At 38.9% G+C, this 17,652-nt stretch overlaps 1 protein-coding gene across 4 annotated transcripts in view; it reads right to left on the bottom strand.

Annotated features, from left to right (window-relative positions):
• ccdc146 (coiled-coil domain containing 146) overlaps nt 1-17,652 on the bottom strand; it is a 133,727-nt gene that overhangs the window by 72,590 nt on the left and 43,485 nt on the right. For 3 of the 4 annotated variants that reach the window (XM_059654578.1, XM_048554372.2, XM_048554373.2), the window contains one exon: nt 16,212-16,421. In XM_059654578.1, coding sequence (XP_059510561.1) covers nt 16,212-16,421 — 210 coding nt within the window. Of the gene's footprint in view, nt 1-1,868; nt 1,945-16,211; nt 16,422-17,652 lie in introns of those variants that run through there. The other variant, XM_048554375.2, reaches the window with a different exon arrangement.

Here is a 17,652-nt window from a genome sequence, read left to right as displayed (position 1 = left end):
GATTCTTAATTCCAGATATTTATTGAATTCAAATTCCACTATCAGCTGTGGTGGGTTTCAAACCCAGGTCCCCAGAACAACGTCTGAGTCTCGGGATTAACCACCCAGCAATAATACCAGTAGACCATCACCTCCTTTGTTGGTCCCAAAAGGCCCCGAATGCCCTTTGGTGCATTTTCAGGGCCAAAATGTTTTAGGTATGCACCAAAAATCAATAGTTAAAATCTCAACCAAAATTGGATGTTGGGTATCATTTTATTAATAGGGGTCAGTTATTGTCAATGCCAAGCATCCTGAGGCAGTATCTGTGCAATTGTTATGGTACTGGGCTATTAACCCAGGAGTTATAAGTTTGAATTCTACCATATTATCATTTTAAAAAAACATAAATTCTAATGCATTTTGTACAAACATAAGTGGTTTATGAACACCCTTCAAGGAAGGGAACCCATCGACCCAATCTACATGTGGCTCCACTCCTGTATGTCCTAAACAGTCTAGATTATGGAATACAGAAAAATAAAGAAAAAGGCAAGTATGCTATTTAGCCTGTGAGCTTGCACTGCCTTTTAGGAGGTTCTTGGCTAGTTCTTTTCCTCAACATCACCTTGCTGCAATATCATAGTTTCCGTACAGTGTGGAAACAGACCATTTGCTCCACAGAATCCACAATGACTCTCCAAAGAGCATCCCACTCCCATCCTACCATGGGCAATTCAGCATGGCCAATCCACCTAACCTGCACATTTTTGGACCATGGGAGGAAACCGAAGCACCTGCAAGAAACCCATGCAGACACAGGGTGAATATGCAAACTCTGCACAAACAGTTGCCAGATGTTGGAATCAAACCCAGGCCCCTGGCACTGTGAGGTAGCAGTGCTAACTACTGAGCCACTGTGTTCATCTCTTGTTCTGATTTTGAAACATTATTTCAATTTTGATTTTCTTTTTTAAAATGAATTCACTGGATGTGGGCAGTGCTGCTTGGGCCAGCATTTATTATCCATCCCTAGTTGCACTTGAGAAGGTGGTTTTAACTGCCTTTTTGAACTGCTGCTGTTGATTTGGTGAAGGTACGCCCATACTCCTATTAAGAAACAAGTTAAGAAGTTAATAAGTGATTCTGAGCAGATTCACTTAAGATAGGGATTGTTTTGCATCACTCAATCAGTAAAGAGTGTGGTTAATATGAATGGACACATCATCTGAGTAAGACAAAAGCTGATTGAATGAAACTGAGAATTTGGCTCAAAGTGGGAATTTAGTGCAAAAAGGACAGATGTGCTTTAACTGAGGATTACTACAAGAAGTAAACTGTCCAGAGGTGAGAGGTGAGTGGGACAGGATAAAAGGTGCAGTTTGAAAGGCCTACCTCCAATGAAACCTGCAATGGAGTGACATCGTGAAGGACACAAGAAAGCAGCTGATTTCCCACAACTAACAGGATCAATGTTATATATAAAATCCCATGTAAGGACTGTCACATACACTACATCACACAGACCTGGAGAAAACTAACTATCAGGGTACATGAGCACCAACTGGCTACTAAAAGACACGGCCAACTATCACTCATTTCCGTACGTTCGGGCAAAGAAGGCCACCAATTCAACTGGGACAGCGTCACCATCAGAAAGCCAACCAAAGACATGCATGGGAATTCCTAGGGGCCTGCTACTCAACCTGGAACATCAACAAACATGTGGAAATAGACCCCATATACCAACTACTACAAAGCAGAACTGGAAATGAGACCAACCGCCACACTAAACCAGATCACATAAATAATAAGTGGGACAGATCAACAATGCGGAGGTACACTGATGTTACCTAATATGGTGACGAAACGTGTGCAAACCAACCTACCAGCTCAGCGAACAAATCGGCAAATGCATCCTCAATCTGACCTACAAGTCTTCTCAAAAGCTTTAAAGCAGCTGATTGTTGAGTCAGACAGGTGAATATTTCCAGTGTTTAAAGTAAAAGTAATGTCTTCAGTTTGTGTTTAGCTCTCTAGTGTTTTTCTTCTGTCTTAGAAAATGCTGGTTAACAATAAGATTCACACTTTATTGATAAAAACACAATGAAATGTAAAGAGCAGAGAATATAGAGCAACCAATTTATAAATTAAATTGAATTGAGTGACAGCAGGACAGATGGTATGTTGCTACTTCAGCATGTGTATGCTGCTGGACACCAAGGTAATCCAGAGTGAATGCAGCTATGGTATATTTTTGCAGATCAAGGAACTTCAGATCCAAGTTGAGGAGTTGATTTCCAAGCTGCAGACATTGCATCTTATCAAGAAATATGAAAGTTATCTGCCCAGTCACACCCCACTGACTAGGGCATTCCTATTTGGTCAGTTATCACGGACAAGACGACCGCAGGCAAGGATGTTATAGGGACCTTGAAGCTTTAGGAGGAGCCTTATTCCTTGCAATTCTCCCACCAATTACAAGGTTCTTGCGAGCTCTGAGGATGAGAGTGGCGACTGCAGGAAAGAAGAGCAAACTGACCATGGAATCACGTAGCAAGGAGCAATTTGGGTTGAGGTAGGAAACTAGAATCTAATAATAATAGGGACAATACAATTGGGTGAATAGATATAGTTCTCTGTAGCCGTGAGCATGAGTCTTGTAGGTTGCATTGCTTGCCCAGTGCCAAGGTTAAGGACGTTCCTTCAGGGTTAGAGTGGAGCTTCATCTGGAAAGAAAAGGATGCAACTGCTGTCATCCATGTTGGTATTAATGGCCTTGATTTAAAAAAAATGGAAGTTCTGTTGAAAGAATTTGAAGAGTTAGGAGCTAAATTATAAAGTAGAACTTCTAAGGTAATAATATCTGAATTACGTGGTAAACTGGCAAAGAGTAAATACAATCTGTGAGTTAAATAGGTGGCTCAAAGTTTTATGCAGGTGGAATGGGTTTCAGTTCATGAGGCACTAGTATTAGTATTAGGGTAGAAGGGAGCTGTTCTGGAGGGACTGGCTTCACTTGAAGCAAGCTGCGATTAGTGTCCTTGTGAATTGATTAACTAGGTCTGATGAGACAACTTTCAAATAATTAGAAAGGGGCACATTAGATTAAGCAAAAAGATAGGGTAGCGTTTCAGGGCAGTTTTTTGGATAATGATACCCAGAGTGAGACAGGAAGGGACAGAGTGTACAAACATAGAAAAACAGTGACAAATAAGGTCTAAGGGAGAAAAAAGGGTTAAATTGATGGCTCTTTACTTGAACGCATATAGTACTTAGAACAAAATAAATCAAGTAATGGCATAAAAAGAGGTTAATGGGTATGATCATATAGCCATTGCAGAGACACGGTGACATAAACATCAAAGCTAGAAACAAAATATTCAAGTGTATATCACTTTTCAAAATGACAGGCAAGAAGGAAAGGGTGGTGGAGTAGCAATGTTAGTATGGATAAAATAAATGTGGTAGCCAGAAATGATCCTACATCAGAAGGTATAGAATCTGAACTAACGGTGGTACGAAAAACAAGGGGAAGATGTCACTAGTGGGAAGAGTTATTGACAGCCTAACAGTAGTTATATTGTGAACAAGTTGTGTTGCAGGACAAAGAATAAAACAAGAGATAATGTGACATGTAAAAATGGCAGTGCATTAATTATGAATGACTTTAATCTTCATGTAGATTGCTGAAGTATTGGGCCTCTATTTTTTGCGCCTTTTAAAATTGTGAGCTAAAATAAAGAAGAGCTGTATTGAAACCAGTGTTTCCAAGGATTGCTGAATGTTTTAGAGAACAAGAGATCTGACATTTGTGAAAAACATTGCTTAAGTAGCTGTTTGAACAAACAGTAATTGAGCTGGTTTCAGGTGAGTTGGGACTGAAAGGTTCTGTGAAGAGTTGATTGATAACTGATGACTAGTCCATAGACCAATGACAGAAGCCTTTTGCTTATAAACAATTGTGTGATTGGTTCTCAAGTAATTGAAAACTTGGGGCTGTGAACAAGGTAGGGAGAAATGTTTTGATTGCCACCAGCTCAACAGCTGGCAGTCTGATCTTTACAGTCACAATCCATATTGAACCTGAGGAATACTGGTCAATCTTTCCTTCAGTGATTATTATAAGCTGTGACTTTTAACTGATAAGACAAAATGCAGCCTTTTATAGGCGAACCAGCCAGCTTGAGGTTCTTGCAAACTAGTGGAAGCATCTGATGAGAAATGATTGTAAAACAAAATTCTAACCAGCAGAAAAATCATAAAGATCACCTCAGCAACCCATGAATAAAACCGCTGAACCATCTCCCAGTTATTCTCTGTTCATAATGTATTTTTCCATAAACAAAAACCAAATAACTGCAGATGCTGAAAATCAGAAACAAAAACAGAAATTGCTGGAAATTTTCAGCAGATCTGGCAGCATCTGTGGAGACAAAACAGAATGAATATTTCTGAAGAAGGGTCAGGGAACCCAAAATGTTACCTCAGCTTTGTCTCCACAGATGCTGCCACACTTGCTGAGTTTTTTCAGCAATTTCTGTTTGCGTACCGATTTTTCCTTTCTACTTGTCCACACGTGTATGCAAGAGGAGGTTAAAAGGGGATTGGAATTTTAATTTATAATGCTATAGCTCCATGAATCATGACAAGAAGTTAAATTGGCAGAGATAGCCAAGGGGAAGAAATTATAAAGTGTATTTGGAACAGTTTCTTAAAACAATATACTGTGGATCCAACCAGATCGGGTTACTTTGGATTTGGCAATATAATAATGAGGCATGTTTGATAAATGATCTCAGAGTAAAATGTCACCTAGAAAACAGTGACCATAAAACGGTAGAAGTTAGAATTCAAATTGAGAGTGAGAAGCTTGCGTTGAAAATTACTGTGCTAAACTTAAATAAGTGTAATTACAAATGAATGAGGACAGAGTCAGGTAGGATGGATTTGGAAGGGACTTAGCAGCAAAGACGGTTGAGGAACAGAAATAATTCATGAATCATAACAAAGATATATTCCAGTTAGAAAGGAGAATTTTAGGAAGTTGGTCATGGTTAACCAGTGCAGTTAGGGACAACAGCAAGTTGAAAGAAAAAACATACAATGTGGCAAGTATTTGTGGTAAGCCAGAGAATTGGGATTTTTTTAAACCAACAGAAGATGCCCAGACATAAAGATTTGGAGAGCTGTGGATAGTAAAGAGGATTGCCAGAGGATACACCAGGATATAGATAGGTTAAAGACTTGGGTGAAGAAATGGCAAATGGAGTTTAGCTCTGACAAATGTGAAGTGATGCATTTTGGAAGGCATAATGCAGGAGGTAAATACCTTTAGTAGCATCATAGAGCTATAATGGCATACAGTGGGATCTAGGCGTGTATGTCCACAGTTCCCTGAAAGTGGCAACAAGCGGATAAGGTGGTCAAGAAGGCATATGGCATGCTTTCCTTCATTGGTTGGGACACAAGAGGATAAAGATTGGCAAGTCATGTTGCAGCTTTATAGAGCTTTAGTTAGGCTACATTTGGAATATTGTGTACAATTCTGGTTGCCATACTATAAGAAGGACTTGGAAACCTTGAAGAGGGTACAGAAATGATTTGCCAAGATGATTTCTGAAGTAGGCTGTAGACCTGAAAGGTCAGCTTTCCTGCTCCTCTGATGCTGCTTGGCCTGCTGTGTCCATCCAGTTCTACACCTTGTTATCTAGGCCAAGATGTTGCTTGGTTTGGAGGGTACTAGCTCTGAGGAGAGATCGGACGAACTTGGTTTGTTTTCAATTGAATTTTGAAGGACGAGGGGCGACCTGATAGAAGTTTACAAAATTATGACAGGCATGGATGCTTAAGGAGGTGGTGGAGGTAGAGACACTGGAAACATTTAAGAGGCATCCTGACAAATAGATGTAGGGAATAGAGGGATATAGACTGTGTAGGGGCAAAAGATTTTTAATTTAGAAAGGCATCATGCGTCAGCACAGAGTTGGTAGACTGAAGGGCCCATTGATGTGCTATATGGTTCTTTGTTATTTATCTCCTTTGTCCCCTCATTAAAAGTACTTAGCTATAAGTGCTTTAAGGTGTCCTGAGACCATGCAAGGAGTTACATAAAGGCAACTTCTGTTCATATTTCTAACTGTACTGCATATCACTGTCAATTATGAATAAAAGGTAAGATGGACGTTTTTATAACTTGCAACTTTTAAGAAGCTAGCTAAACCTTTGTGAAAGATTGCTGGCTAAAACTTTAGCTCTGGTAAAAGCTATTAGCTAAATACTTGAATTAAATATGGAAGGAACACTGCACATCTACTACTGAAAATGATAAACTGTTTCGTATAGAGCTATAATGGGATCATGTAAATTCAAGACATGAAAAAAACTGCAAATAGGTGGAATAGTCTTTCAATCTTTTGTAAAGTAACAATACCATGAAAGCTCAAATAATCTCATAAGGATGACGAACAATGGGTATGAAGATATTATTCCTTTGATTTTGAAGACTTCCCATCAATGGATAAATTCTTTGGCAACCACATTAAAAGTAATTTGTTCTTTCAAATTAGAGGGGGTAAAATATGTTCTTTGTTATATTGTAAACAAACTCTAACTAAATTCTTCTGCATGGAATGGAATCAGAGTAAACTGAAATGACTTCCATCATTATTTTCCACAATTTTATAAACCATTCAAATTTGAATTATCTTCTAAAGAACAGAATATAACATATACATTTTGGTAATGTCATTTCCATTTAAAGTCAGACACTGAAAATGTAAACATGCTTTTTTCAAGAATACAGGGAAGAACTTTGTATTTCTTGAGAGTGATACTTTGTTGTTCTGTCACAACATGTTTGGCACCAAAAATGAATATCGCAATATTTCCAGAGCAAATGGAAGTCATAAACAAAACAAAAACACTCTTTAAAACAACTTCGCTTTTTTACAAGTTATGCAACTTTAAAACTACATCCAAGTATGCAAAATGCTATATTTATATACATAGCCAATACGTACTAATGGCAATAATTCTCACTTGTAGACATTATTACCAAATTCTTACTAATGAGAGTTAATGTATAAAATGAAAATAAACTTTTTATTCTAAAAATTAAAATTCATAAATCGATGTACCATGATTCTAAAATTGAGCCAGATGCAGTGTGGTGGACTTGCCATGGCTAATTTCCTAAATTACAATAATGACTACATTTCAAGCACATATCATTGGCTGGAAGGTTTGAAATATCTGGTGGTTGTGAATTGCACTTCTTTCTTTGAATTTCTTTCTTTAACACCAATGAGTAAAGCAGAGTAAGAATGATAGTCTGTTTGCTAGCCTTCTAAACAGATTATCAATTAAACAAAGGTGCATCTTATAAAGTTTCTTGATGCCCTTCATCAATTATGAATTCATTTCTTTTCTACTCTTCAAACTCAATTAATGATTACTGTAGTTCAGAGGGCACCCGACTTGAAACATTAATTCTGATTTTTTCTTCATAAATGCTGCCAGAGTCGGTGAGTTTCCAGCAACTTCTGTTTTTGTTCCAGTTCAGGGGCCTGGGAATGCCACATTCCTTATGTTGCTCCACAGCTCAGTCAGCGACTGTGCAACCTTTCAGAGGCACAGATTGTGGACTTATTACACTCACTAAAATAATCTTCTTGCTTTAGATAGAATCTCCTAAGCTTTGTCATTAAATTGGAAGTTCTAGCCCTCCAACCATTCAAGCCATTTCCTCCTCAGCTTCTGAATAGCTAAGAGTGCACACTATAATTTGTTCCTTAATTTTGTCACATTCACAGCACTTTATTTATTGAGTATCAAATACTTATTGAGTTGATTTTAGAATAAGAAAATAAATAAAATCTTGGCTTATGCAAAATGCTGTAGACACCTGATCTCTAAGTCAATTACGTATTTTTGAAGTGGAGTCACTGTTTAAGATATAGGAAACACCAGCCAGTTTGTGCACAACAAAGTCCTGCAGACACCAATGTAATAGTGACTAGATAGTCCATTTCTTATGATTTGTACTTTTTTTGTTTGAGGGATAAATATTGGCGAGGACACTGGAGATAACTATCCTTCTTTTCTTCAAAATAGTGTCATGGGATGTTTTACAACCACTCAAACAGCACAGTGGAACATTGCTTTAATATCTCATCTGAAAGACAGCACCTTCAACAGTGCAATACTCCCTCACTACTTCACTTATAATTATTTAATTATAACCTTTGTGCTCATGCACTGGACTGAGACTTGAATGAAGAGCCATGTGACTCTGATGTCAGTGTGCTATCAACAGAACCACACTTGGTACTTCATTTGAAGAATGATAGCATGAGGTTCACCAGGTACACTGTAGAGTTACATATTGCCTTAAGTATAGAATTCCTATCTAACCTCCTATATTAATCTCCATTAAAGAACCAATTGCAGTTGATCCGCAAAACTAATTGAGTGAATTGACAGAATGATCTTTTCAGACTGCAAGCTTTGGAAGGGAAATTAGGCTCTGTTGCATTGCTGAGCTATCACTGATGCTAGTGAGGTCAGATTTGGGTGTGCAACCACATGAAGTGCAGTGCCTAATGTCGGGAAGAGCATTTGCATGGATTTGCACAGGCATACCAAATATGCACTAGAATTGTCTAGAACATAATCAAAACCAGGTCCCTGGTACTGTGAGGCAGTAGTGCTAAACACTATGTCACCCTGCCGCCCTTAAGGGTCAGGCATCAAACTTACAGGGAAGTTGATTTAAGCTGCTAGAGCAAAATTTCTAGATGTACATTGCAGAGACTTGAGGTATTGTAGCGAGTTCTTGGATTTGACAAGGATTGGTGGTACATGCTCAGAGGAAGCACAAATGATCTGATAATCTGTCATACAAAGGCTAGCAAAGATATGGGGCCTACAGTTTCATTAACTTTAGTTGATGTGCTTTCCACAGTTGAATATGTGTGAGGGTGAGATGGAATTTCTGGATGTTAAAAGTGAGTTCTGTTCCAAAGTGAGTGCTGCTGATGGATGAGTGATGGTGCGCGTTGCATTAAGCATTGTAAGAGTTTGGGTATGGGTGTGATATCCTAGATGATGCATTCGTTGACATTGAACACCAGAATGAGGTAATTAAGCCTCTTGTGCCAACACGACAAGTCCTCCTGGCCAGACTCTTTTCATTTCCTTTGGAAGGTAGTTGTTGAGCCTTTCCTCACTCCCTGCCATGGCACAATAGCCTCTATCTTTCTGTCAACATCCATGACTATGGCATCCAATGCAGCAAGCATGAACTTAGGAGTCCTCTGTCTTCCATGGGACGTCACATGTGAAGCTCTGACATACAGCCAGTGTCTTTTCAGACAACTAGCAGCACCTCCTCTTTTAAGAGGAGCAGCAGGCCTTTAAGAAGAGCAAGATGGTTGCAAAATGTGAGATCAATGAATGCTGCTTGGTTCCCCTTTATACATCAATAGTCATACTCATTTTTAAGTCCCTTATACTCCTATGAAAATGGATACAAAGGACAGTCTGACTAATTATTAGTATAACATAATGTTTTCAGCACAATCCAACAGGTTTATGCCACTGTTTAAGCATTCAATCTTCCATAACTAATCAATTCTACTCTGAATAACAAAGCAGTTATTAATGCTTTGGCAAAGTGGAGAGATTTTTTGGGTTAATGAAGTGTGGACCTGGAGAATCACAGCAGGTCAGGCAGCATCAGAGGAACAGGAAGGTTGGCGTTTCAGGTCAGGACCCTTAATTTCTGAAGAAGGGTCCTGACCCGAAACATCAGTTTTCCTGTTCCTCTGATGATGCCTGGCCTGCTGTGTTCCTCCAGCTCTACACTTTGTTATCTCTGACTCCAGCATCTGCAGTTCTTGCTATCTCAGATTTTCTGGGTTACAGCCTGTGACTACAGGATTTCCTGGGCAAGGCAGAAATTAGAAAATCAAATGGCTTTTGCACCAGGCATAGTAAACGTACGGCCCTGTATGCCTTTAGTATGTGCACGCAAATTATCTTTCATATCCAATTACAAGCACAGATGAACGTGGTCTAAAATGTAGCCACATTTAACTTGTACTAAACTTAGTAAAAGGAAATTGACCGAAACAGATAAGAAAACTAAATGTTCAGGCAGTGAGAAGTATAGATGGAGTCAATGGATGGAAGATTGGCTTGCATGATGGGATGGGCTGTATTCACAACTCTGCAGTTTCCTACAGAGCTAGCAGAACAGTTGCCAGATCAAACCATGATGCGTCTCTATACAATATTTTCTATGGTGCAGCTATAAAAATTGGTAAAAATCTTTATAGACATGATGAATTTCTTAGCCTCCTGAGAAAGTACAGGTATTGTTGAGCTTTCTCAACAATGTGGGTTGACTAGGACAGATTGTTGGTGAATGTCATTCCTAGGAACTTGACACTGTCGACCATCCACACCTCAGCTCCATTGATGTAGTTGGGGTGTGCTCTCTACCTTGCTTCCTGAAGTCAATTACCAGCTCTTTCATTTTGCTGATGTCGAGGGAGAGATTGTTATTTTTACACCACACCACTAAGCACTCTATCTCTTTTCTGTATTCTGTTTCGTCATTGTTTGAGATCTGGTCTACAATAGTGGAGTCATCAGCCATTTTGTAGATGGAGTAAGGATGAAATTTGGTCACTCAGTTGTAAGTATACAGAGAGTATAGTAAGGGGATGATTACGCAGCCAGCAATGAGGATAATCACGGAAGAAGTGTTGTTGCCTATTCTCATTGATTGCATTCTGTGGATCAGGAAGTTGAGGATCCAATTACAGGGGGCAGAGCAGATTAGTCTGGTTGGAATTATGGTGTTGAAGGTGAAACTGTAGTCAATAAGTAGGAGCCTGGTGTAGGTATCCTTGTTAACCAGTTGTTCCAGGGATGAGTGTAGGGGCAGGGAATTAGCATCTGTTGTGAACCTGTTACAATGGCAGGTGAATTGCAATGGATCAAGGCAAGCTGGGAGGCTAGAGTTGATATGAGCCATGACTAAATTCTCAAAGCACTTCATAATTATGGAGGTTTTAGGTGAACCTCTTCAATTTCTCCTTCGACTAGGTCCTTGACGTTGACTGGACCTAGAAAGATAAGAGAGTAAAGGATTAACAGTTAATGATAAAGATAGTAGCAATAATTGGGAGCAGTTGAAGGCTTTGAAATGCATTGTGTGAGAGAGTGACAATTCAGTGAACAGAGGAGAAGAAAGGAAAGAAAATAAGTGATCTGCAGAATGCATTCTCCGGCATCATCAGTTGCAACACTTGTGACAGGCTTTCTGGCTACAATCTTCATTGTAGTCTGTTACAATTGGCACAGAATCTTTTGAGATGAAGCCTCTCCTTTTCTCATCAGTTCTCATGGGATACAAGCTTGCCCATCATAAAAAATGTAATTTATTTGTGTCAGCAGCTGGAAGGCTGTGAAGGTATGTTCATCGTAGGAGAGCAGTGTGGATGGTGTGTGAAAGTCACAAATGCAGGGAAGGTGAGGGAGATATTTTTGAAGACAGCAGAAAGTGTAACGTGTACAAAAGGCAGCAGAAGGAAGTTCAGTTAAAATGTGTTGTTTTGATTTTAGGAAAGTAAGGTGATGTAGGTGAGGATAACCTTGTCAGTAGTGAGGTTACAAGAATTAGCAGAGAGTGAAGGAAATACGGGTCGAAGTCTTACCTTAACAGTTTTAGCCAAATCATTGAATTTCTTGCTGTATTGCCCAAAGGTCCCAGAAACAGTCTGAAAAGTATATTTCCTCCTCTTCTTCGCCTCTTCCTCAAAGGTTCCAGAATGATTTCTGAAAATCGAAGTGATCCTCTGGAACATTTTCTAGATGCCACCTTACCCAAAGAAAAATTTACAAAGGGCACCCTTCCCTTTTAAAAGGCACATGCTACTTTTAAATGGCATCACACCCGCCAAATATTCCTTTTTCTTTGTCGGTGAGTGCTGGTATACCGCAAGGATAGCATTGTAGACTTTCAAAATCAGCTCAGGCACAAACACCAGGCTAGCTTTCACTGCTCTTATTGAATGTGCAGATTGGTCATGATGCCCATTGTGCACTTCCTTTTTGTATATGTTAAATGTTCAACTTATGATTCAGTTACACACTGTCTTTGCCATTTGGAGGCCATCATCTATAATCGTTTATTACTTAAGACATTTGTATCTATTCACTAGGAACTAAATCATTTTACAATCCAAGTCATAACATTTGCTGCCGACAAGCATGGAACATTTAAAGAGTATTGACTGAATATACAGTTTGAAAGCAATTCAATTTTTTGACCTTCCCTTGACCATTTATTATACTTTTTAACAAATGTGTTCTGTGCAGTTGGAAGAAATTCCCATTTGTTGACTCTTATGCATGTTAGTTCTTGAAAGAGTCTTACTTGTTGATTTGTTGCCTAGTTTAATGTTGCCAGGGGAAAACAAAACAATCAATCTGGCAGAATTTTCTGCATGGGCAATGAGCAGATAAACTATCCCTGCAAGAGGAATCAAGAAAGAACTTTGGGAGTATATGCAATTTATCAATAAAGAGAATTAAATGGGGGTTAGGACCCCTGAGAAGACAGAATAGTTATTAGAGGGTAAACAGATATTGATGGACACAATGAACAAGTACATTAATAGTAAAGGATAAATAAGGAAAGAGTAAAGACCATTAAGATCCATAGTGGTAACTTGTGCATGGAGCAGCAGGGCGTAGATAAGGTTCTAAATTAATAGTTTATGTTGGCACTCACTAGTGAGAAGGATGATGTGGGTATAAAATCAGATTTAAGGATTGTGATATAATTAAAGAAATTAGCATGGGCAGAGAGGAGATTTTAAGTGGTTTAACAAGCTTAAAAGTAGGTAGATATCCAGGGCCAGATGGAACATATCTCAGGCTGTTGAGCGAGGCAAGGGAGTTAGTAAGAAGGGACACTGGCAATAATTTTCAATTCCTTTCTAGCCACAGACAGGTGCCAGAAGATTGGAGGATAGCCAATGTTATATCGTTATTTAAGAAGGGAGGAATGGTTGAATCAAGAAACTACAGGCCAGTCAGTCGAACCTCAGTAGTGAGGAAACTATTAGAAACAATTCTGAGGGACAGGATTAATCTGTACATGGAGAGGCAGGGATTAATCAAGAACAGTCAATGTGTTTTTTTTAAAGTGGAGGTCATGTCTGACCAACTTGAGTAGATTTCAGCAATGCTTCTCATATGGTCCTGCGTATGAGACTGACAGTGAGGGTAACAGACCCTGGGATCCAAGGGCTGACTGACTCCAGAACTGGCTGAATGGCAGGAAGCGGAAGGTGATGGTTGAGGCATGTCTCTGTGACTATGCCCAGTGCAGTCCCAGAAGGATTAATGTTGGGGCCTTTGATGTTTGTGATTTATTTAAATGATTTAGACTTGAATGTAGGAGGGTTGATCAGTAAGATTGAAGATAACATGACAATTAATAGTCTAGTAAATAGTGAGGAGGATAGTTTTAGATTACTGGAGGATATAGATGGACCGTCAAATGGGCTGATCAGTGGAAAACTGAATTCAATCTAGATAAGTGTGAGGTGATGCACTTGGGAAATACAAACAGGGCAAAGGAATATAGAACAATCGGACGCTGGGAATCATCCAGAATCAGATGGACTTTGGTGTGCATGTCCACTGATCCCTTAAGGTAGCAGGACAGGCAGGTAAATGGGTTAAGACGAGATCTGTAACGCCTTTATTAGCCAAGGCATAGAATTTAAGAAGTGGGAGGCTATCCTGGAACTGCATAAAACGATGATGAGGCCACAGCCAGAGTACTGGGTGCAGTTTTGGAACCAGCATTATAGGAGGATATATCTGCACTACAGAGGGTACGGAAGTGATGTAGGATGTTGCCTGGGCTAAAGAGTTTTAGATCTGAGGATAGGTTGGATAGATTGGGGTTGTTTTCCTTGGAGCACAGGAGGCTGAAAAAAGACATGATTGAGACTTATAAAATTGAGATGCAAGGATGGGTTAGACAGGAAGAAACCTTTCCTCTTAGTGGAGGGACCAATGACCAGAGGACATAGATTTAAGATAAGTGGGAGGAGATTTTGAGGGGATATGAGGGCATTTTTTTGTGCACCCAGACGATGGTGTAAACATAGAACTCACTGCCTGTAAGGATTACAGAGGCAGAGACCTTCATTATATTTATGAAGTGTTTAACACAAGGTTATGGGGGCCAGGTGCTGGAAAATGGGATTAGGATCCATTCTGGAGTGTGGGAGATTGAGGGGTGACCTTATGGAGCTTTCTAAAATCATGAGAGGCATCGATATGATGAATAGCAAAAGTCCTTTCTCCAGACTAGGAGAGGTCAAAACTGGAGGGCACAGGGTTATGGTGAGAGGAGAAATATTTAAAAGGGACCTGAGCAGCAATATTTTCACACAGAGAGTCGTGCATGTATGGAATGAACTGCCAGAGGAACTGGTAGAGGTGGGTGCAGTTACAACATTTAAAAGACATTGGTCAGGTACATGAATGGGAAAGATTTAGAGAGATATGGGCCAAATGCAGGCAATTGGGACTAATTAAGTTTTGGAACCATAGTTGGCATGGACATGTTGGACCAAAGGGTCTGTTTCTGTGCTATATGAATCTGTGACTATGACTGTATAAAGAAAGCAGCAAAGATAGCTGGTGATAAAGCTTCAGCGTTTCTTCAGATTTCACTCTGATGAGATACTTAATGAGTTGTAGCTGTGAGGTTCAGTTCGGTTCTGGAGGAAATAAATAAGACTGTTCTTTTGCCAGACTAATAAAAATTAAAAGTGGCATACTTGAAAACTTCAGTATGGTGAAAAAAGAGATATGATATTGAAGCTTTTCATCTTGTACTCATCAGAACAGATGCTAGAAACGCTAAATTTCAAAGACTATAACAAGTTAGATTGAATGAGAAGTGGATGCTGGTGGTTGGCAAATCAATGCTGCATACTAAATGTGTTGCACCAGGGAACTATCTTCTCCTCTGCTTTTATTTAGTGTCAAAAAGACAGTTCCTTAATGTGTGCTTTTCTTCCTGTCTATGAATACATAAAGCATTCAGCAAGTGTAAGTTGAGCCATATGGCAAAAATGACTGATAACCTCAAATTGGTTGTTGTGGAAGCAAGGTCATGGGGGACATTTAAGAGACTGCTGGACATGCATATGGTCACACAAATTTGAGGGTGCATACATGAGGATCAATGGTCGGCACAACATCGTGGGCTGAAGGGCCTGTTCTGTGCTGTACTGTTCTATGTTCTATGTTCTAATAGTTAGCTGTTATTTTTGATCGGTGCATACTCAAGAGACAGAAGGGCCTTTTTCTGTGCTGAAGTCCTCTATGACACTGCATTAGTGAATACGAATTAGTTAAATACAAGAAGAGGTAAACCTTGAATTGAGTCAGAAGTATGGTAATAAATAGAAGAAAGATATTACTTATGTTAATAAACCTAGTCTAAAGAATTCCTTGAACATAATCATGCTAAGAATGGAGCAAGACTGGGTGATGTACCAGGATAGAAACATTTAGGAGTTCAGGTGTTTACAACAATAAAAGTACCACCTCACGTGGATAAGAAATGGCTTTATGTTCTTTGATATTCAAAAGGAGTGAATACTGTCATGTAGAATCTTGGATAACTTTTGCTCTTTATGCCTCTCCCTGTAAATCAACAAACTTTCATGCATTTCTTTTTCAACAAAGAACGGTGTTTGTGAAGTTATTTTGTCATTTATTTCCTGATAGTAACCAGATTGACATGTGCAATATATTAATTGTGTACTTCCACAGACATTACTCACTTTCTTATTCATGCTCTCTGACCCAGAAAGTACAAGCTGTTTCCAAAATGTAATGTGTTACTGTTTTGATAACGTAAAAGTTCTTCACAGTAAACAGATAATGCCTTTTTTTTAGTTTTCTGCAACAATCTGATTGATAGATCGTAATAGTATAATTCCCTCTAATCCAAAAATACGATTAATCCCAGTCTATCTCTTTGTTTACAGATCTTAACATAATTGTAAGCATTTTGTTGTATATACATTATTTATCAATATTTTATGTGGAAGACTGTACTACATGTGATGCAGCAAAATCATAAGGCCACAAAATAAAATGATGCAGACAATATGGCTTCTTACTATATAGTTCTGTGTTTCTGTTGAGAAATACGCTCTTCAGTCTGGTTCAATTCATTCTGACAATGAAGCAGCTGCTGTCTTAGTTTGTTGACCTCTGTATCATAGCTCTCAGGAAATTGATCACCTTTTTCCAACTCTTGCCTTTGGCGCTCCAATTCAGCAGTACAGAACTTAGCATCCTGTAATAACTTGACCTCAGACTCCTGTGTCCTAAAAATATAAATAAGTTCTTCCAGTTATAAGGCTATTACATCACCACAGTTATAAGCCAATTGCTTAAATTATATTACAGAAATAATTTAGAAAAGCATAAACAAAGACAAAATATAGGGTTTAGTTAACTATCTGGGAAGTTGCACAGAATATTTCAGATTTCTGAATGGAAATGGTATTAACTGAAATACAAATGATAATACACAAGCTGCTAATTTAAAAATCCAGTAATTGGCACTAAGGGGGAAAGGTTAGTCAAAATAAATGGCACACAATAATAAGTGCGCAAGAAGTCTTGCATAATGAGTAAACTTAATGTCTGTGTGTGAAGCCTCCTTGGTCTCTGTTTATCAGATGGCAAGCTGTAAGTTCTGATGTTTTCTTAACTAATTTCCAGAAATGAACCTAGCTTGTGGACTGTACTGTTTGACTAGAGCCATGCTGATTGATTCAAGAGACTTGGTTGGATCTCACCATATCACATCAAGACATAAAAGTCTTGAATCTTGATGTAAAAATTTAGAATGTGTACATGTTTTTTTGAATAAACTAATACCTTCTTGCCATTCAATAATATAGTCTCCCCATTGCAAGAAATACACCTGGATTATCATTGGGGATTATCTTGTTTGATGGGTCTAACTTCAGCAGTGATCAAAAGAAACCTAATTTGGACGTGTAAATGTGGTTTCTATTAATCATGCAACAAAGTTCTTGAGGCCAATCAGGCGAATCTGCGCAGAAATTTTCACGCAAGACTAATTGTTAAAGAAACCATTTTTAAAGTTTTTCAGTGATAAGCATGCATAAACTCAAAAATTGTCTTCTGGAGGAATTGTGTGTGTAACACAAATGATTATGAATAACGAATTTGCTCTGGGCTACACTGAAAGACCATTCCTGATCTGTCCAGTTTGTAACTGTTGTTCCAAAAAGCCACCGGTTTGCTCAATCAGGACTTAAGTAAATGCATGTATCTCATCAAATCAGCACGCTGCATCTGTAGTTGTGTTCCTGACATTGATGACGGCATGGAATTTCTCTCCCAGCCGTCAGCCTACCGTGTTCTGGGTGAAACAGAGGATTTATTGAGAATTGTGCATTATGAATTTGTCATAATTACTTCCAGAAAACTACGACCAGGCTTGTTGGATTTGCTGTTTCCCGGCAGAAACATATGTGCCCAAGTGTGTGCACTCTATGATGCCCTGCATCTGTGGGAATCCAG

The sequence above is a fragment of the Stegostoma tigrinum genome, chromosome 25 (genome assembly GCF_030684315.1).
Source record: "Stegostoma tigrinum isolate sSteTig4 chromosome 25, sSteTig4.hap1, whole genome shotgun sequence".
Classification (NCBI taxonomy): Eukaryota; Metazoa; Chordata; class Chondrichthyes; order Orectolobiformes; family Stegostomatidae; genus Stegostoma; species Stegostoma tigrinum.
The sequence above is the reverse complement of the archived record's forward strand: the minus strand, read 5'-3'. Positions and strand labels throughout refer to the sequence as shown.